Genomic DNA, 22,044 nt, shown 5'->3' with positions numbered 1-22,044 from the left:
TGCTAAATCCAGTAGACATATTCATTAAAAGAATTTACATTGATTGTATGTTTCCATTCATCTGTTACTAAGATGTATACCAAAATAACGGAAAAGAGGTTTCATAAACTGCAGCCTGATGGTGCAAAATCCTTTCAAACATTGCAAAATCTTTCATCATGTGTCAAAAGTTTGTAATAAAATAGAAGTTAATTCAGACATGTTAAAGGAATAGATCAGATAAAAGAATACGCTTTCAATATCCAATCCAAAGTGTGTGCAGAAATTCAGTGATGTCCTTTCAAATGAGAGGAATAAACTTTACAGTCCATCCAAAGATGAAATGCTTTGATCTGATTATCAATTACAGAACTTTTCTTTATACTTTTGTGTGTATCAAACCCTAGATGTTAACATGGCTTAGCAAAGTAAACTTAAATAAGTACCTATTTAAAGAAAAAATTGGTGCAGCGTGGCATGTCTAATTGTTTTCTACTGAGTGTGTATGCTAGTACATCTGCAAAAAAAACTTGACCTCCAGGCTAGTGAGTTGTTAGGAAGCAAAGGTATGCATCAGTTTTAATAACTGGGTAACACCTCTCCCATCTCTGGAGTGTACTGGAGCGGTAAGATGACGAAAGAGGAATAGGCTATGGCTACAGTTGGCATTTGAAAACTCCTGAAGGCTTTGACTAATAGCCTGACAAAATCTAGCAGTGCTAAATGCTGGAAAATGTTAAGTGGGCATTAGGGGGGCAAAAGGTGCCATTAACCAAGTGAGTAGCTGCTGGCTGCAAAATGAGCCATTTAATTGGGAAAAGGCACTGCCCAATAGCAGTGGCTTCTGAAAAGAATGCTAATAAGGGTGTTGTGCTTATGACTGCAGTTCCATGCAAAGACTCATGCATTAAGATGTGAATGTTTTATTTAAAATCCCTGATTTCTTTTACCCCTGAAATATATGTTCAGTTTCTCCCAAGCCTTTAGTTACATTAAGGGTTCCATCGGGGTAGTGAGTGTCTAATTAGGCTCTTTTAAAACTTCACCTTGTTAGCTGTAGCTTTTTCTTAAATCCAGTTCAGTTGAAATATGCTGCTAGAAAATGTAAACCTCTAATACACAAAACCTTGTGGAGAAAACCAGAAAGTGGCCTAGAATTCTAGCATCTGATTAAAATACGGTGACTCAAGCAGATGCTGAAGCTCAGGAGATGCAGTTACATTAGGTAAAAGCTTAAGTAAAAATTGCACAGTAATAAGTTCACTTCTGTGTGAAAGCGTTGCTCGCTAAATGGATTTCCTAGCATGTTAATAGTGCTAGTTAATAATTATTTTACCCAAACCAGACAGTAATCCAGATATGGACTTCACCTTCCTGAGGGGGGTACTCATCCATGGTTCTGACTTCCAGCCATCAAAAATACCAACCTCTTGAAGTGAAACATGTTTTGAAAGAAAAACCTCCGTTCACATTGACTCATACATCAGAATCCAGATCCATTTCATGTGGTGGCATAATCTGTAGAATAAGTCTTTATCCAATGTATATGTTGCATTTAAGTCACAAATAACCAAAATGTAAATATTGTGGAAAAATAAAGCAGTGTTTAAAAATTGAGCTTTTGAGACTTCCATCTGTCGAACTGTTCATACCGCATATGAGGAGAGGTGGAGGGGGTGGGTTTATAGTATAGCATATTGAGTAGTTGTGCCACAAGGGATTTAGTAGTAAAACGGTAGTCAATTAAGAATCAAGTAAGACAATTAAGAGAGTGGAAAAAAGAAAGATCGGCATAATTACAGTTTGAGATGTAGATTAAAATTTAAGATAATGGCTTTCTTTGGACTAAGTACACAGTTAAGTAATGGTCTGACTTAAACCAAGGAATACAGGGAAATTAAGAGATGAAGCTAGTGCTTGGATTACAGCTCACATCGCTGGCTAGATATATTGCATATGATACATTATGAATGTCATTGTTCCAGGACCTGGACACAGCAAAATGAGTTCAAGATAATCTAACAGCCTTATGTTCTATTGCATGTTTATCTAGCTGGCAGTCTGGAAAATGCCAGCATTCCTAAGGATTAAACAGACAAGGATGAAAACCTCAGTTAAGTTTAATACTGCTTTATCATCAGGATTTCATATGTAATTTCCTACAGATGTAATTAACATAGCTGAAAATGTTCAAGACACTGAAATAGAGGTTAGTAGGTTAGGACTTCGACAGGTTTGATTTAAGCAGTCTGATGGTTACAATTGTAAAATAGCAAAGTCATGTGGTGTCAGGCCTTTGAGGATCTGCGTCTTGGGGAGAATAAAAGTTGCAGTCTCAACACACGTCTTGAACTATTTTTGTTCCCTCTTGTGGAGCTGTCATATGATTGTATATTTAAAGGGTTTTTTAATCCATGTATCCCACCAAAATCTTGAACTCATGGAAACAGGAATATGATGGAAAAGCTTGATTCACCCTGAATCATGGCTGTGCTACTACACAAACTTGGAGGATTTAAAAAAAAAAAAAAAAAAAAAAAAAAAAAACCTTGGAGGAGTGGAAATATAACTGGTATAGGGAAAAACGAAGTAAACTGGCAACAAGCACCTGTATTAAGAGAGGCTGTTAAAACTGTTCATTGTTGCATATTATAAATTTAAAAAACAAAACGTATTTAGACCCAGTTTAGCTTATTCTGCTTTTACTTTTAGGGGTTGTCTTAGAATTCATGCTTGCTATCTCTTCATATGTAGATAATGCTATAATTTGGCTTCTGAATCAGATTGGCTTATTAGCTGCCATGGACTTCAACCTGCAGCTTGTGGCAGTGGTATTATCGGAGATGGGTCCTTGTATCAAATCCTATTACTCAATATGCCCAGAAACTACTACAACTTGATAATATTAGTGACAATAGTTTCCCAAAGGAGATGAAACAATTTGCATAAGAGCAAAGTAATAAAACCTTAGCAAATAACTAGGAGGCTGGATCCAATCTGTTGGAGTGCAGCTCAAAAACTAAAACCTGGGCAAGGCTTGATTTCCATGTACATTTTTTTAAAATGATAAATCCTTGATGGCAAATGGTTTTGAAAATATCAGTCCCTGGGTGTGGCTCAGTGGCATGATGGATAATGCTCTCTGGTGCTATGAAGGAGACCCAGTCTGAATATCAAGAGCCAAACTCCAAGCTAGACTTCATAAGGGTGGTCTAAATAGCTGCATCTTCATACTGAGCAGCCATAGGAAGGTGTAAATTAAAAAAGGTAAGAGTTGGAGCAGGCACCGGACATCATTGATTCTCCCTTTCTTGCAGCGCCTCAGCATAGAAATTACTCTAACAGATTCTCAATCTCAAGCCTACTTCCTGATATTGTGTAATTTAGCACTCTATACAATTTAGTTTTGTCTCTGTTATGGGCTTGGGCCTGCTGTGAGGTCAGCACGCAGCTTTCAGTTTTGAAGTGGGAGGCAGAGAGAATCTTGCCTTGCTCACCAATAGCGTCTCCTCATTTTGAGATTTGCTATTGATTCTTCATTCCTCTTTGGTTGGAAGGAAGGTGGCTACAAGTTGGCTTTACAGTGTTGTTTTGGGGGAGCATGGGGACTGGCAGAGGACTCTGAGGGATGCAGAAGACCCTCACGAACAAGAAAGGATTGGAAAAAAATTGCCCGTGACTTGCTACAGTGTCTCAGATGATGAGATCTTTAATCTATTTGAGTGACCTATATCTTGAAGCTAATGGTTCAGTGTTGCCTGATAATCCTTTGCAAAAATTGACTCTCTTGCTATGGACAAGTCACAAGGTTAGGAACCAGTTTCTTAACCCTGTATCCTCTTTGTTAGATGGGCCCTGAGTATTCTTGATTGGTATGAAATCAGCCTGGTGCATAGAGTCTGCACACAGCTATATTCATCACTTAAATGCATTGTTAAAGGGACTAATAGAGGTTTACAGGTTGCATAGGGCCTCCTGCCAGGCCGTCAGTGCTGGGGTGGTAGGTTTTACCCACTGAAAGTGTATATTAGCTGCTTCATGTCTTGGTTATGTCCACTTACCACTGTTCTTGAGCACTGGGTAGTTAAACTTTAAGCTTCTTTATAATCTTTATTTAGCCATTGTAATGACTTTCCAGGAAACGTGGATTTCATTTTACAGAGCTGTTTTTCTTTGAGAGAGGAAATTCTTTAAATAGTTCTTGAGTCATTACTGACTTGGTTCAGCATCTGTGATCCACTGGCAACCAGAGGCTCTTGTCCCAATCAGAACAGAGAAGTGTGTTCATTTTAAATGTGTAAGGAACTCAGATGCTGGACCACAGCAAGGTTTAAGTACAGGGACTGCTCAGTTTCTCCTACCTTTCCCCTCAGAGCCACAGTCAGAGGTCTCAAACCAAAGCTTCTTGAGGAGTATTATGATGTACCTTCCTGGGCTACTGAAGCATTGCAAGGTCTAGCCCTGCATTGTGAGGACGGCATTTCTTTGAGGTTCTTATTCTAATGTGTTGGGGCGTGTTTGTTTGCAGATGATACCTCACCACAGCAAAAGCAACCATTTGAAGTTTGCTGGGTATATATCTTCATCCTCTACCATGCACTGGTTCAAAGACAGGGCAAGCACTACAGACAATGAACGTGAATATAATATGTGGTGATGTAAATATATTCTTTACAACTGTAAATGTTCTCAGTAACCCCGTTAGCCCAAGTGCAATATAGAATAAACAGGTATCTGATCTTCACACTCTCCTGCATCTGTGTGTTCCTGATAAACTACATTAAATGCTATATTCCTGTATTAAGAGACTAAAGTTTAAACTGACTTTCCTCCTGTCTTGGGGCAGAGCTTCATTTAAATGTCAATCTAAAGAGAAAAGGGGCCTACCTACTTAGTCTAAAATGAATTGCATGGATGTATTTACAACACTGTAAGTAATATCTAGTCTAACCATTCCAGTTTTATTTTTTCTTAAATTTCACACAAAAATTGTTTAAATTCACTTCTGGCTCAACTAGCAAAAGATGGGAAATTTGACACTTAACTAGGCAGCATCCTTTAAAATCTCTTCAACCTAGGGCCCTTTTAATGCAATAGCATGCATTAAGTTTGGAGTGTCGGCCTTGCCTTGGTGTTTTTAGGCTCCTTTTTTTTCTATCCAGTGAAGTTTTTATCGTATTTAACGAGTCTGAGTAACTTTTATGGACATAACACAATGACTCTGAAACCCCAAACAACAAAACTACCCCCACAAAAGATGCTTAGCCTTCTAGTGTATGAATTACCGTAGTGCAAAGCCGGCTTGGCTCTGGGAAGCAAGTTACATTGACTGCATGCTAGATTTAAAGCATTGTTGACACTAAAACATTTTCCCCATAAATAACAGTTGAGTCGTAACGATGATCATATAGCACTAATGGAGTGGAGATATCAGTTACTTCTAAAGGGCTCATAACTTTACAGCTGTGGCATTAAAGATTGCTTTCAGAGGCTGTATATCCTGTGGGACAGAATTTTTTTTTCTAGTGATTGTACTTCAGATGTGTGCTTTGCTTCACTAAGATGCTTTTGGATTGCCAGCATGCAGTCTATCACAATGGATAAAATTGTGCAGGGAATGGAGAACAAACTAACAATAGTTTGCATAAATTAAACTCTCTCCCCACTCCATCCATGTGTTCAAAGCATTTTGAATGTTAAAGAGTTATAAGTGAATATAAATGGAAGCAAAGGGTCCTTACTTCAATAGCAGTAGTATTCAGACAGCTAAATGAGAGATGTTTGTTTTGTTGATTACTGAAAATTTTTGTGAAATTACTTTTTAAGTGGGGTGCGGGGAAGGGCAAGGAAAGCAGTGGATTCACGTGGGGTTAGTTTTTTTAAAAGTGCTAATTAAACCAAGAGGTGGATTTATACCCAAACTGGTGTTTGAGCGTTATTGTTTTTCTCTTTATATAGGGAACACAGTATACTACATAGCATTTATGCCACCATGTTAATTTGGTTTGTGTCTTTGCCTGGGGTCTTCCTGTATTTGTATAGGTCTGTTTTATCCTTGTGTTATAGCCATCATTTTTCCCTTTAACTGTACTCATTTTAATACATTATTAAACAATAGAAATGTGTAATGGTATGGTCCAATGTAGCAGTTGTTTACAGGAAGCCTAGAATTGACCAGGACCTAGCAACTGTGGGGTCAGGCACTTCAGGAAGATGTGTACAACCAGACTCAAATTATGTGGATGAGCTTGTCTGTCTGCTCCCTACACTGCCTGAATTTTACAATGTCATATTCAGACATTAAAATAAAAAATGGTGCAGACTCTCCAGTGTGGGATAATCTACCCTTTTAAGAATCACAAGGAAGCTGGTATTTAAAAGGTTGTTTGCTATAGACGTACCAGTGCTACTCACATAAAAGCTATTTATTTACATCAGAGGTGTTTGTTAAAATAAGATATGACAATTACAGCATGATAATTCATTCTCTTTCTGCACTTGTGATTGTTCCTTGATTAGCAGGAAAGATAGGTGCAGCTAGACTCTGGTTCCTCATCTTTTCCCTCTGTTTTCTTCCCCCAAACCCTTCAGCCAGGCTCTTGGCATTTCTACTTTGCATCATGTTCTTTACAAACCTAAAGCACACTGTTGATGATTTTGCTGAGTGGTACGGGTCATTAATGCTTAGTTGGGTTTTTTCATGAAGGAAAAGGGGCAGAAGCTATGTGAACCACCTGCTTCCTGTGCATTCCCTCTGGCAGAGTGAAGAGGAATTACCTTTTCTCCTTAGCAGGATACCAAAATTATAACCCACGGTCATGACTGCCCTGTTAGGAATATTTGGTATTTGAAATCTTCTTCCAAAGCAACGTCTTGAGATTGTTCAACACAAGTGAGTGGTGCACTTCCATCTGGCTAGCCAGGCCGCTAAGGGTCATACAAGTTCGTAGCTGCTTCTGCAGTTCTTCTTTCAAGTCGGATGGAGCTCCGTACAACAAGTAATCCTGCAGTAGCCCACAGACTTTTGCCAGGTTGGGCTGCACCATGTCACTCTTGCACTGCTTCATGAGTTTGTCACAAGTCGCCATGCAGTCCTTCCCGTAGGTACAGTCCACGTTCTGCTCACAATGACGTCCCTTGAGGAAACCTCTGATTGTCATCTCTGTTGCCATCTTCCTCAAGTTGACCATTTTGAAGTCATACTTGTCGTTGTAGCCCACGTTCTTAAAGCTGGTTTCGCAGATATAGAAGTTCCCGTACGTCCCATGGAATATTTCCTCCACAAACTCCAAAAGACCGATGGCGATTTTTGCTCTCCTGGGCCAGGCTGGGGCAAACCACTGGTGAATAACCCGGTGGATGGCTGAAGGCAACAATGGCTGGAAGAAGTGAGGGATATTGGTACCGTAGAGGGAGTTATGAGGGATCTTCTCTGTGACATACAGGTCCCCGCAGTGCCCCAGCAGCTTGGAGGTGTGCTCTTTTTCGTGCAAGGAGAGCATGAGCAGGAATTCATTCAGATGAAGTAGAGCCCAGATGGATTTGGCCTCTGCCAGAGACACTTTCCCATCTCTGTTCACGTCTGCCATGGTGATGATTTGGCTCACCAAGGCTGCAAGAGACGTCTGATCTCCTAGGTTAGACTGCAAACAGATAAGAAATCCCATCAGCTCTTTAAACGTTAACCCATTGTGCACATCAGTACAGGGTAGAGTTACAAGGGTGCTGCTTTCTGAGTGAAGTAAAAAAGCTAGAACAACTCTCTGCTGCAGCCAGCTGCTTACAGCCCCTTGATTCTCTGATTGGTTTTGCACCTGGGAGCTGCTCTAAATTCTTCCTACTGGGAAGAGTCTTCAAGGGGATAGGCAGAGTGCAGCATATTCTGGCTATGCTCTTGACACATCTTTGTGCCTGCCCACCGCCCCTTGGGGTGCAGTGCGTTCTACATTGACTGCAAATCCAGGGCTGGGTCAGAGCCTCCAGCCCCTTATTCACAGGAAATCTTATTACAATCACATCTATATTCTAATTAAAAAGTAAATATATCTAAAGAAAATAATATTGACACCCTGTTTTAGGTTCAGACGGACTGTAGTTATCGCTGGACTGCACAGGCATGGCAGAGACTCGTACTAAAAGAGAACATCACTTATTTTACTGTGGCTTTGAAAGTCTGCTTGGAAGCTGCTACTTTTGTGTTTTAACCTACTTCCTATCAGGAGGTACAGCTGGACAAAATATTTGCAAAATATGCATTTGTATAGGGAGAGAGAAACTAGCATGTTTGTATGAACTGGAATCCGGCTGGGTTACGAGGATTATAAACACCTAACTAACAAAAATGCACTGGGCTTCTTTAGTAGTAACAAGTAGAGCTGGTCGAGAAAAAGTCAAATTTGCAAGAAGTAAAAGTTTTGGGTTTTTTAAAATATTTTATCAAATTTCCATTGTTTGCAGTAATACTTTTATAATTTGTTTGGGTCGGTGTGAACGTGGGGTGCATATTAATTATTTTAACTTTTTAAAAAAAAATTTAAAAGGGGGAAGTGATAAACATTTTAATTGAAAGTGTTCAATACAGTTAAATTCAAACTCAAAAAGGGTATTTTTAAGACAAAGAGACCAATAGGTTTTTAGGACCTATAGATAAACTCAGCATGATTCCCCAGTAGCATTGTATTCAAAACAGTAATAGCATTCCCTTCACTTCTGTATGAACTCCTGTAGGACACTACCCAGTGCTCTGCCTGTGGTGGCAATCCTGTGAGAAGAGCCAAAAGGACTTCTCACCCTGATCCTTAAAGGTATTTAGACTCCTAACTTCCATTGAAATCAATGGGCAGTAGCAGCCTAAATGCCTCTGGGACATATTGCAGGGGATGGTCTTGCAAATAAAGAATGCCAAAATGAGACTGAAATGTACACGTCCACTTAACACACTGATTGTTTGGTGCCTGTTCTTATCTAGTGCTTCCTACAGTAGCTGCTCTGGTGATTATCTTGCATATGACATAACACCACACCAAGCCTCACTCTACAACAAACAGTTGTGAGCGGCGTCCTTTGGACAGTACTGGATCTTTTCAAGCATTAGAGGGGATAGAAAAATGCATTTAGCTTAGGCTCCTTCCCACGGGCAAGCACCATGGCTGTCCTGAAAAGCACAATGCCAGAGCCCGGCTGCCTCCGCAAGACTGACTTTTAGGAAGTTCAGGAGCATTTCTCTGAACTCGTCCATGGATGTCCCTCTCGTAGGCTTGTCAAAGAGAACTAGGTCCCTCCTGGGCACTGAATCGGGGTTGCTGTCTGTCTTTAAGGCCTCTTCGATGCCACATTTAATGATCACTTCTTTCTCCTTCCAGAGCCCTCTGTAAACCTGGACCAAAGAAGAGGTAAGGGGAAGCAAATGCAGGTGATTAGTTGGTGGGTTCTTGAAAGGAATGTTCCCAGGACAGCCCAGTGGTGATGGGGCCCAGTGGATGATGCTAATGAAGTTCCTTCCACTGCTTCCAGTTAGTTCAGTATTGGTGAAGAGTAAGATGGTGGTTTGCAGCCATGGAGCATAACCCGGGACTGTATGGGTCGTAGCAGGCTGGCCGGGGCAAGCTTCCCCTACACTGCTGGCCAACTTAGGCAAGAAAGAGAAGGGTTCTGTATGGCCCGCTCACTCCTTGGCCTTTCTACAGAAGCAGCCAGTGAGACGGCACCTGGGTGGCAACAACAGCAGAGGTGGTTTGGGGAGCGTGTTCCCCCGCTTACGGGGGCCGGAGTTGAAAAGCAGCCCCCCAGGACTGTCCTGGCAGCCTTGTTGATGGGCCTAGCATTGGCCCAAGGCTCCTCCATTTTATTTAATGGGCCAACACCAGCGAGTTCAGTTAAGCACTGCATCCCCACCCTTCTCATGGCCTTCTTACAGCGATGATTTCTTGTCAAGGCCGCCACCAGAGGCCAGGAAAAGCTGGGTGGTCCGATCCAAAGTCCATGGACAGACTCCCAGTAACTTCCATGGACTTTGGATCAGGCCCTAAATGGTTTTCTTCCTCCCTCCCTCCCTCCATGCTTTGACCGAAGGAGACGGCGAGGGCATGGATGAGGTTGCTTAGCAGCACAGGCTGGCCTGCAGCTCCATGAGGAGAAGGACACAGCATCAACTGCAATCTCTAAGGAGCTTCCCCCATGGCCACCAGGCAAAAGACAATTGTGGGGGAAAACAGGCTCTGAGGAGTAGGGGTGTGCGTGGCACATGGCTATCTTAAAGCAGCCCCAGTAGCCCATTCCCCCTGGGAGAAAAAAGACCCATTTGCCCAACAAGCGAGTTTCCCAGAGCTCAGACGGCCTCTCCTACCTGCTGAGTGGGAGAGGAAGAAAGACAGTGCTGGAACACCAGCGTGTGCTCCTCGCACAGGTCTTTGCACGTTGAGCCAGAAATGATCCCCTTCTTGTACTGGTCGCACTGGGGAGAGGAAGAGAGAAGTTAGCAACTTTGTTAGCAGCGTCCCTTTCCCAACTCCGCAGCGTCGTTCCCAAGCTGCGAGGCGTCTCGCTTCGTGTGAGCCCTGCTCCCAGAGCCTGGTGCCAGTGAGTCTGTGCACCATCTCCTGGGTCAGGTTCCCAGCACCATGCCTGAATGCCCCCATGGCAACCGCAGGCTGTGAGGCGACTGCTGCGGACAGAGAATGGAAGGAGGGTTGGATAGATTTAACCTGAATCCAGAATGTAAATATCCAATTAAAAAAAAAAGGGGGCAACTCATCCCCGTCTGATTGCAGCACTCCGCTCCCCTCGCAGTCCTGCTCCACGTTAAGCTGGTGGCCGAGTCATGCAGTCTGAAACCTGCGGCTCTCCAGCCAGCCCACCCGCCCTCTTTTTCTCAGGGGCTGAGAACAGCTTGAGTTGCTTAAAAAACAAAACAAAAAACCAAAACCAAACAAACACGAATGATACGAGGCAGCTGGGTTCAGTTCAGTGTCTGACTCTGTGACCCATGTGCAAATAAACAGAACAGCCGGTAGCAGTGGAATGGTTTAACTATGTGCTACCTATGAACTGCTTCTGCCAGTCTGCTCTCTAGGTCAGGCTCTGGGATTGATGTAAAGCTTAGCCACCCTTGACTAAGGGATCTGTGCTTCCCCTAGATGGGAGTTAAACATCCAGCCAGGCTAGGGAGCTTGACTCCAACATGCTTAGAAAACCAGCTGAATGAGCAGCACAGTTTACTACTTTCCATATTCTTCTAGCACCTGATTAGTTACATTCTGAGATTTGCATCTTCCCTGGAGCCTGGATAGATGCTCATCCAGCATCCTGTTTACTCTCAAAAAGTGCATGACACTCTAATGTTGGGGTCCTCATTCTAGCTGCATCCATTTAGATTTAGCGAGCCAGTTCCTGTAGGGTAACCCCCCCCCCCCCCCCGAACCAAGAGTCCAAAGGCAGCATCCGTACCAAGTGCAAGGAGCACAACAGCCTACGCACGCACTCATTCTGAAAGCTGCACAGTCTGCTGTGAGCTGAGTGGCATTTTGGTGTCTCCTGCAACGGCGCTTGTGGTTGACTGGGTACTGCAGCCTTTGGCTGGGTTTTTTTTATTTCCCGTTTGCCCCTGGTTGGTAAACAAACATCTACTACTAATTTAAAAAAAAACCAATCATGTATTCAGGCTTTGCTAGCTAACAAATATTGTACCTCCTACAGAAAACTGAATCGTGATACTAACTAACTACTATTTACTATAAACCTACAGTACATGACTCAGGACTTCGAGGAGCTCAGTGATATCAGACCTCAGGGGTTCAGGAGTCAAATTAGCTATCAACATTTCACACTAGTGCGGCTCTTTTGTATTCATTTACTGTAGTACTATATGGTCATATTTAAACAGTATGACGGAATCAGCTATTTGTATAATATATATATAATTCTCACAGTAAATAAGTTAACAACAGTCCAAGTTAATTGATTAATAACGTAGTAAAAGCATCGTGATTAGTTAACGCAGATTGGTTAATAATTAAATCGCACATTTACAATAAATAAATCTCAGCATTTAATATGTGCTGCAATGAGCCGTAAGAGACACATTAAAGAGCTACTGGTGGCTCTGGAGCCTCAGCCTGGGTATCACGGGACTAGCTAATGGCTAACTAGCCAATATGGGCAAGTTTTACATTGTTACATATAGTTTTTATGCAGTCTTCTCAAAGGAACACTGTCAATGGAAAAACAAACCCCCCCACAGCTATCTGAAATTATTTTTTAACCTATTGGAAGAACTTAACAGCTATAGTGAGCATAAATGAAAGATAGGAGAAAATCTATACGTGCTCTGGTTTTCAGTTTGTACATTGGACAGCATTTTGTTTATAATCCGTTTCAGTTTCTCTGCTTGTGTGGGTCTTTCAGCCAGTAACAGGGTCGGGGGGAAAAAATCTTACAAAATAGGAAAATGTGATTTGCAAAAACACAAAAATTGTCAGGGAGATTCAGTTACTTGGAGGTGCCTCAGTTTCCCCACCTGTAACATGGTGATAATGAGACTGAATGACCATCTTGGGCTATGGGCTGGGTGTGGGAGGCTTAACTCATGCATGTTTGCAATGCCCTGTGAGAGCCCAGAGGACCTACGTAACTCCTAAAGGCTAACATTTTCAGACGTGGCTAGTGATTTTGCATGCCTAGACTGAGCCAGCTTGAGGGGCCTTGATTTCCAGAGGGCAGGTGCTCAGCTGCTTTCTAAAAGCCAGGCCTCTTTCAAGGGTCTCAGGCTGGGTCCCCATAAATGGCGGTGCCCAAATTCACTAGTCACTTTGAAAAATCTGGGCCAAGGACTTTTACCAGAAAGATCCGAAGCCAAAAGTAAAACTAGATCCAATGGTTTCCACTGAGCTGGAACTAATGTTTCCATGCTGGGTCCAGGTGCCAGCTACATTTGGCTTCATTGCAGAAGCAGATCATGCAACCCAGCTGGGGCCGTTGCCTTTCCTGCCAGTTTGATCTGAACTGTGGCCTACAGCATACAGCACACGTCTGTCCCTGTCCTGGGCACTATCAAATGGCCATCATCAGAAGCAGGAGAGCTACTCAGCTGATGATTAAATTCCCCCACCTAGCCAGGGACGTGGGCTGCATATCTGTCTCCCCAACTGACTGCACTAGCCTCTCTAATTGTTACCTGTTCTGAGAGAAGCGCCCCTCCCCCCCTTTAAACCCAATCTGTCCCAGGCACAGGCCTGCCATAATGATCCAGCAGGCATCAATAAACAAATGAGTCCCCGCAGGCCGGGAGCGGGGTTATCACTCATTCCGTAGTGGCAGAATGAGCGGTGCTTTCATGGCAGGCAGCTCAGTGCTGAATGACCTGCTTCTCTCCTGGGGGGCGATGGGCTGCGCCGGCATCACCGCGTTGCTGCCCTGACTGGGGTTGCGGCATGCCGCTCTTGGCCGGTGCCCAGCTCTCCCCGTAAGCGCAAACGGGATACTCCAGAGACAGCACTTTCCAGACAAGGTGCTGGCATAGAGAGAGGGCTGAGTTGCAAACTGGATCCAGATCCAGATCCCCCCCCCCGAGTTCAGGGATACTGGGGTTCCCGTTCAGCCTATCTGGAGATGAAGCCCCACTGCAGAGGGCAAGGAACGCGGGTGTGCCCCTCACAGCCAGCAGGATCAGGGGAGAGTCGGTCTGAGCCTGGCAGTGGGAGCATCCGTCACTAGAGATTCCTCCCCTCTTTAGCAGAGGGTCAGATGCTTCCTCCACTGCCACCTCGGGTCTCACAGACAAGGCCCAGGGGAGGGATCAGGCCACCTTTGTTTGCTTTTAGTGTACTGCAATTTGAGCTGGGCACATTGACCCTGAGCCAGGGCCTCCCTTGCCAGGGGCAGAGTGCCCTTCGCTCCCACTGACGTCAGCGAGTTGAGGGCAGTTGGCATCGGACGGGCGTGCTCAGAACCTTGCAGGATTGAGCCTCCATCGCCCCATTTCTAGGCCGAGGACCCTGTCACGGCTGTGGGGGCGATAGAGGAGAAGAGGTTACTGGCGGCGTTAAACAGCAGCACCCTAAGAATGTGGACTCCCCACTCATCTAGCTAAACGGGTGGGGTGGGGAGAAGCACCCCCCATCCCAAAGAGAAAGCCAACGTCTAAAGAGTTCAGGGGCAGCTGCCAGGCCCTGGAGCGGAGCAGAGCTGAGATTCCCTGCCCAGCAAAAATACAGAGGATCCCTAAACAAACAGCGACAGAAAGCCTGGCCGGGGAGGTGGTTTACAAGCAGGCTTGTGAGTCTGAGGGTGTGTCTACATGTGGCGTTGTTATCCCTGATTGACCAGCTGGGTTAAACTAAACTGGAACAAGGCCCTCTCACTCCGGAATAGGAGTGGCCACACAGGGGGAGTTAATCAGGAGCCATTACTCAGAACCAACTCCGTGTAGACACGTTCTGAGCGGGAGATGGGCTGCACCTGCTATCAGTGAGTCTTGCTGCTAGGGTGCGCTGATTGGAGCACAGGCCGGGAAGGTTGCCTGTGGAAAGGGCGTGTCTGAGGCCTGGCCTGCCTTAGGGAGGGAGGGAGTCTCCAGCCCCTGGGGCCTTTGGGGGCGGGGGGGATTCTTTGCTAGAGGCAAATGGTCTTGCTATTTAAAAGCAGTCTCCTTTACTCAAGCTGTTGGGTAGGTAGTAATGGGGGAGGAGAGTCTAGGCAGGGAAGCCTGGGAGTGTGGTCTGAGGGGCTCTCCTTAAATTAAGGCAAGCCACACCAGGCGGATGAGTAGCTGAAACAGCTGGGAAGTCTGATGGAGGAAGGGGCAGCTGCTGGGGTAGGGGTGGCTGGGATGAATCTGACTCAGGGAGAGAAGGGGTCTTGCTGCCTGCATTTGCTTTGTGTTTGCTGAGCCGGCTGGCAGGGTTTCTGGGGGAGGTGGGGCTGGATACAAATCAGTGGTGACTAGGAGCCAAACAGAAACTGGAAAAGCATTTTAATGAGGAGGAGGAGGAGGAGGTCCTTTAACGCCCGCCTGGCAAAAGGAACCATTTTTCCCAGCCCTGCAAAATAAGGCTGCCTTCCCTCCTCACGCCTCCAATGACCCAGTTCCTGTCCCTCCTCAGCAATGCTGTGCAAATGCTCATGCAGCCCAGGTGCCATCTGAGCCATAAAGTGATGGCTGCTTCCATACGAACAGATATGTTCCAGGAGCTCCCTGCTCCGTTTTCCTCTCCTGATGCCGCTTAGATGCTGCCTGACTGACCAAGCAGACCCTAACCTGCCCCCCCAGTCCATTCAGAGGCTGAATTCGTAGCAGCTGCTGCCAGTTAAGTCCTGCAGTGACTTGGACTTTGAATTAGGAATTACCCTGTATACGGTATCAGTGAAACCAGTTCTGGATACCATGGTCAGTTCTGGCGCCCACGTGCCGAAAAAAATGTAGAAAATTGGGAAGGGCTCAGGAAAAAAAAATAATCTGAGATCTGGCAAACCTGCCGTAGAGTGAGGGATTTAGGAAGATGAACTTATTTAGCTTCATCAAAGAGAAGATTAAGAAGTGACTTGATCCTGGTCTATAGGTACCTGAATGGGGAGACAACTTCTGCTAACAGAAGGCTCTTTAATCTCGCAGGCAAAGATATCAGGATTGGATGGCTGGAAGCTGAAGCTAGATAAATTCAGGCCAGAGACAAAGCACACTTTTTTTTTTTTTTTTTTACAGTGAGGGGAATTGACCATTAGAGCAATTTACTAGGGAATCGGATCGGTTTTCTGTCACTTGAAGTCTCTAATCAAGCTTGGATGTCTTTCCAAAAGAGAGGCTCTAATTCATCCAGAAGTTGTGGGCTTGAAGCAGGAATTGTTGGGTGAAATTCCATGGCCTGTGCTATACAGGAGGTTGGATTAGAGGCTCATAATGGTTCGTGACCTAAAATCAACGAACGGCATGCCCTTGACTGGAGCCCAGTGCTTCATTCTAGTCACCCCACCTAGAAACAAAGCTATCGCTGAACTAGCGGGGGGGCTCAAAGACAGCAAGGGGAAATGACCAGGGGCTGGGAGAGAGACCCATGGAGAGCCTGAAAAGATGGTGTTTAGTTTAGAGTGGAGGTGAACATGAGGGAACGTGATGGAGGTGTAAAAATGAAAGGTCTAGACAATCTCATTGGTCTGTCATGTCTTTGTAGAGCGTAAGTTTCGGGCAGGGACTGTCCTGTTCATTATCTGCCTGTACAGCATCTGTCCTCATAGCAATAGCAATTGGGGACTCTAGCCCCTACTGTGATACACACAACTCAGTCAATAAATGAAGCGTGCAGGGAGAAGGGGGTTAGATTCCTAGATTCTTGAGGCCGTTGTGATCTTCCAGTCCGATCTTTTGCAGACCACAGGCCAGAGACCATCATCCAATCATTTCTCACCTGTATGTGCTTGGGTTACCAGAACGTTCCAACCAATTCTTGTGTTTGGTTGGGAACAGCTGGCTGCAGGCTGAACACTTAGGGGATGCAATCCACCCACCTGCACCCTTCTCCCCTGCAATCCTCCCCCACCCACAGCTTAGTGGGAAATTTATGCCACGCAACGGCAGCATTGAGCTTGGCCGGTGGACTCTCAAACGGTGCCCGTGACATGACAGGAGCAGACCCGTGTAGCACCAAGCATGTAATCCCCCCATAGATACTCTGTGTAACAAGACATGCACTCGCGAGGACAGCCCAATCTATCCTGACAGCCGTTCCCAGCAATCCCGTAGGTATACGTTCACTCATCAAGCGGGCTCGTTAGGAGTGGGGCTGAATCAGCGACGGCACACAAAGGAGAATCAATGAATGTGTCAAAACAAGGCAGGCGCGTTAGTGCTGAAATCTGAAGTGAGCACACAGCGCGCCTGCAAATTAAAAGGCTCCCTGCCAAGGGAGCCTTTATTAGAGATGGCGCTGGCAGAGACGGGGCGGGAGCGTGGCTTTCCTGACTGCTGCCGCACGGGGGGGTCAGCACTAGTGGCAGTTCCTGGACTCCTGCTGCCAGGTACAGAGAACAGGTGTCAGGCTGTAGAGCAGCAGCAATCTCTCCAACCTCTGAGAGGGCATCGCCGGTGCTTTGCCCGCAGCCAGCCAGTGAGCAAGGGGCCCTCTCTCCTCACGCTGGCACCCTAGAAAATCCTAGCAAAGGGGGCGCACTGGGAGCAAACAGGAGACTTTACAGGGCAAGAGGGAAAACCCGCTAAAATGATGCTGCTGCCTGGCCCGAGGGCTTCAGTCAGCCAAGCCTCACGGCAGCGGGGGAGGCTGAGTGGTTTTAAATCCATTTCTACTGAGTCACAGAGAGGTGAAGTGATGACTCAGTGGATGGGAACGCCAGGAGTCCTGACTCTCAGTCAGCAGTCGTAAGGACAGGCCGACACTCTCCTTCCAAAGCCGAGCAAAGAACCCAGGAGTCCTGCCTCTCTCTGCTGAGCTAACCAATATCAGGAACCCAGGAGTCCTGATACCCATCTGCTGCTTTAACACCAGGCCAACACCCTCCTTCCAGGAATAAAATCTGGGCGTCTTGACTCTGGGCCCATGTTCTAAGCCCTGGAGACTGTTCTTTCTGTTGTAAAAAAATTACCAACCGGGAAGAGGCCATAAGAAAGGAACCAAGCCAACTGTGAGGAAACCCCACGAGCACAGCATGGCCTGGGCAAGCCAGGCTGACTGTCCCGTCGCCCCTGTGTTTCCAGGAGCGCAAGCGTGTGCACTGGGGGAAGCCAACAAAGCTTCTGGCTTTTTGGTTTGTTTGCTTTTTGAGTGAAGCATTTTACAATGCCAGAGGAAGCCAGCAGCAGACACGGCTTGCGTGGGCTGGACGAAGTGACGAGCTAGAGAATAGACAGCGGGCAGGCGTGGAGTGAAGGGAAGCTGTAATCTAGGGGTGCCCAATGCCCAGTGCAGAGAGATGGGCCTGGCGTTGTGCCATGGTGGTCAACAGACTTGGGCTACCCTGGAACAGGGAGGGAACTGAGCTCCCCGGAGCACGCCTTGGGCCCCAATGCTGGCCTCAACTTCTGCAGTGATACATAAACGGGGCTGGCCTCTCAGACGTGAGGGTATTACTGTCCATAGCGTCGGCATTTCTCCTCTGAAGCCTGAGCGCCTGGCCTCTCTAACTGTACTTGCGGTTGCACGGTGGCGGCACGCGGCTGCACGCCATAAGAACAGCCACACTGGGTCAGCCCGATGGCCCATCTAGCCCAGGATCCTGTCTTCCAACAATGGTCAGTGCCAGGTGCTTCAGAGGGAATGAACAGAACCAGGCATTACTGAGTGAGCCATCCCCTGCCCCCGCTTCTGGCAGACAGAGGTTTAGGGACGCCCAGAGCATGGGGTGGCCTCCCTGACCATCTTGCCTAGTAGCCATTGATGGACCTATCCTCCGGGAACCAATCTAATTCTTGTTGGAACCCAGTTATAGCGCTGGCCTTCACAGCGTCCCCTGGCAAGGGGTTCCACAGGTTAACCATGCATTGTGTGAGGCAGTATCTCCTTTTGTTTGTTTTAAACCTGCTGCTTATTGAGTTCATCGGGTGACCCCTGGTTCTTGTGTCATGTGAAGGGGTAAATGACGCTTTCTGTTTGCTTTCTCACACCATTCATGGTTTTATAGCCCTCTATCTCCCCGTGGTTGTCTCTTTTCTAAACAGAACAGTCCCGGTCTTTTTAACCTCTCCTCACATGAAAGCTGTTCCATACCCCTCATCATTTTTGTTGCCCTTCTCTGTTGCCAGCACTTCTTAATAAGTGCTTGTGTGTGCTTCTAGGTTCCTCTCATGGGCTCTATGTGCTTGGGGACTCTTCCACGCCAACGCATCCTGAGCTTCCCCACCCCAGGATGGTGATCGGGAGTCTGCCGCCTGACACGATTAACTCGGTGGTTACTCATCACAGACGATCAAGGGCTACTCTAAAAAATCTCATTCAGGGCAGTTGTGGAGACTGCGAAGCTGGATGCTGGTGGCTTGGGTTCTCCTTGCCGGACAAGGGGAGCCAGGGCATAAAGTGGAAAGGGAAAAGCCAATCTCCTCGAAGCTTCATTGGAACCAAGGCGGGGGAGAAAGGAAACGCAGGGCATTGGTGCTGATAGCTAACTAAAGTATCACCGGGAGTTCCTTGATTAAAGCCTCAACCCCCCCATGTTGGTCGTAGGCCCAGCAATGCCCCCGACCCTCTCGCAGATGGGCCACGGCACGTGCCCTTGCCAGAGCGATACTGATGTGTTCAGTGTCTCCCCAGGGTGGCCTGGCCACACAAGCTGTATCTGGTCCTTGGGCAGAGACGTTCGCGTGCTATAAAGCCTAGGCACAACCAGGTTGAGCTACGGCTGGCGGCCTTCCTCTGTGGCCCTTCATTGCTCCTACAGACTCGCTGATGTTAAGGCCTGAAGGGACCCTGGCGATCCAGCGGTGTGACCCCCGCAAAGCACAGGCCAGAAAATTCCACTCAGCAATTCAGGTCAACCGCGTAATGTGACAGTGACACAACTTCTCTGTGTTTCACCGCTTCTGTTTGGGTCTCCGTACCGCTGACTGCTAGTGACAGAATCCACGGCTTTCCCCTGGCTCTCCTCGCTGTACCGCGCTCACTGAGAGGCCATGGTTTCCCTGGGCAGGCGTGCACTGAAATCATTTTGCTGCCGTTCTGCTGGCGCAACGCCATCTCCGCTGCCACAGAAACCACTTTGTCATTGCCTTGACATTGTCACTTCATTTCCATGGACTGACTTTGACGTTAATTTGCCTCTGTCTGCCTGGCCTAGCGTTCTCTCTGCTGACACCTCATTAAATTGTTTTGCCATCCTCCTGGCGGGACGAGGTCACCTCTCTCATCTCGTGACCTCCTCCCCAGGCGACGTTGCCAGGTCCTCGTCCATTACCGGGGAGGGGAACTAGGAGTTATGAGGAATTCTTGGGGCCCAGCTTTCAAACCTGAATGTTTTAATGTCTCAGCTCTCCTCTGCCTACAAAACACTCGAGAGCAGCAAGGCAGCTGGTGTGCTCAGACCACAACCTGTCATGGTGACCAGAACTGCCTTATTGGTTCCTTGTGCTCCCCCATGACTCTGCCTGTATCCATCTGTTGTCTCTTGCCTTACACTTAGACTGGCAGCTCTTTGGAGCAGGGATCGTCGTCTTGTTCTGTGTTTGTACAGCACCTAGCACAACGAGGGCCTGGTCCATGACTGGAGCGCCTGTGTGCTACTGCATTACTCGTCATAAATAATACTAATCAACCCATGTAACAAGCTAAGAGCCCAGGCTGTGAACTCCGCTCCCACAATGCCTGTGTGTAGCTACTCACCAGGGGGAGTAGGGGGTTCACATGGGTGAAGTCTACGTTCCAGGCTACCTGGCATGGGGCATTTGACTCAAACTCAAGTATTAGAAGGTTCTGCTTAGGAAAGACAGAGTGAGGGGAGCTGAGAGACAGCGCGGTCTCTTGGTGAGGTGTCCGGATGCCCCACTGACGGACGGCGCGTTGCAGTTCTGATGGGTGGACAGAGGCACTAGACAGACAGACAAAAATGTTGATGGAGAGAAAAGATGAAAAGGAAGCACCGCAATAGCAGGGAGCTGATTTGTGTTACTCTAACAGCCCTGGTGCCGTTCAACCTTGGCACAAACCCACAGGGCGGAGCTGGCTTCCCATTCTCCATCCTCGCTGGATGAGAACAGGGGGTGGTTTTGTGGTGCACTCGCAGAGCTGACCAAAGAGCCTCCTTTAGCATAAGCTCAATTCCCAGCTCAGAGCTACAGACCTTTTCAACATCCCTGCCCTTGAGATCCACCTGCCACTGCTATAGCCTCCAGCAACCCTTTGCTCCCTCCCCCCCCCCCCAGCCCCCGGCTCTAATAGGCGTCAATGACACTGCAGTGCTCCCAGGACTGCGGTTATGGTCTCCCTGCTCCGATTTTGCTGCTCGTGCTATTAATTTACATCCAAGACATGGCAAGTCTCAAGTGAAAGCATTCCCTAGCTTCTGACTGCAGTGTGACCTCTGCCGGGACATCAGCCTTTGCCCATAGTTGTTGGGGATCGCCAGAGAAAATCCCGGTGACAGCCTGCAACTCAGATGCTGTAATATTAATCCAGCTGTGAGGAGACAGAGGGCGAAGCCAGGAGCAAGGGAACAGTAGCTTTGCTGATGTGTCACAGAGATTAATAGAGCAGGCACCTGGAGACAGGTAGGCCGAGCAAGAGGGGAGATGGAAAGATAAATCCTGAGGAGATGAGCTGCGGTTTTCCAGGCACCTGGAGAAGCTTTCCCGGAAGGAGCTGCCTCTGCACCATGCCTCCCTCTGCACGAGGCCTGTTCTCTAGTGCCTCACAGCACAGGGTCTGCCTGCCAGCGAGCAGTTCAGGTGCTGGCCTGAGACTCTGGAGACTTGGGTTCTGTTCCTGGTACTGTCCCAGACTCCCTGTGTGATCTAGGCCAAGCCACTTCATTTCCCTGGGCTGTAGTTCCCCTTCTGTAACATGAGGTAATAATTCTGCCTTGTCTCCTTGGACTGTAAGCTCTGACAGCCTCTCGCTATCTGTGCAGGCAGCACCTAAGACAATGGGTTCTGATCTCCGTTTATTCACAGAAATAGACACACGGTCGTGTATCTCTGAGCGGCGGTAGGGTCACACAGCAGGCAGGCTTTTGCAGAGATCTCAAGCAGAGCTGGCTGGAGGACGGCAATCCCGTTTCCTGCCAATTCTTGAGGTTTCGATACTGGGTTTTCGTTCTGCACTGGAACGAAATCAAAAACCTTCAGAACATTTTCAGCAATTGGACTGTGCCGAAGTAGACACTTTGGGATAACAAATCTCAGGGTTTCAATTTGGCGCTCTCTCTCTCAATCTCTCTCTGATCAGAGATGACCAGAGAGCTCTGGATCACAAAAACCATCTCCATGAAAACTGCAGAAACTGACACATCTCCGCAAAACGTTTTAGCTTTGTCCAAGCACCATATTTTGATGAAATTTAATTTTGTCAAAAGTGCTGCAACCGTCTCTAATCCCAGACAGACGTGCCAGCCATGGACCCAAGTAGCTGCTGTCTC

The 22,044-nt window shown here is 46.9% G+C and overlaps 1 protein-coding gene across 1 annotated transcript in view; it reads right to left on the bottom strand.

The window, feature by feature from the left end:
• Positions 1-6,376: 6,376 nt before the first annotated feature.
• The window catches only part of DIPK1B (divergent protein kinase domain 1B), a 36,283-nt gene continuing 20,615 nt past the window's right edge, over positions 6,377-22,044 (bottom strand). Inside the window, exons 3-5 of the mRNA XM_067541835.1 lie at positions 10,325-10,432; positions 9,179-9,355; positions 6,377-7,622 (exon numbers count right to left, since the gene is read on the bottom strand). Of these exons, the coding sequence (XP_067397936.1) occupies positions 6,810-7,622; positions 9,179-9,355; positions 10,325-10,432 (1,098 nt within the window). The 3' untranslated portion in view covers positions 6,377-6,809. The remainder of the gene's footprint in view (positions 7,623-9,178; positions 9,356-10,324; positions 10,433-22,044) is intronic.

This window comes from Emydura macquarii, unplaced genomic scaffold, assembly GCF_026122565.2.
Source record: "Emydura macquarii macquarii isolate MOO-44397 ecotype Brisbane River unplaced genomic scaffold, CSIRO-AGI_Emac_v2 contig_691, whole genome shotgun sequence".
NCBI lineage: Eukaryota > Metazoa > Chordata > Testudines > Chelidae > Emydura > Emydura macquarii.
Note: the sequence above shows the minus strand (reverse complement) of the source record. Positions and strands in the feature narration are given on the sequence as shown.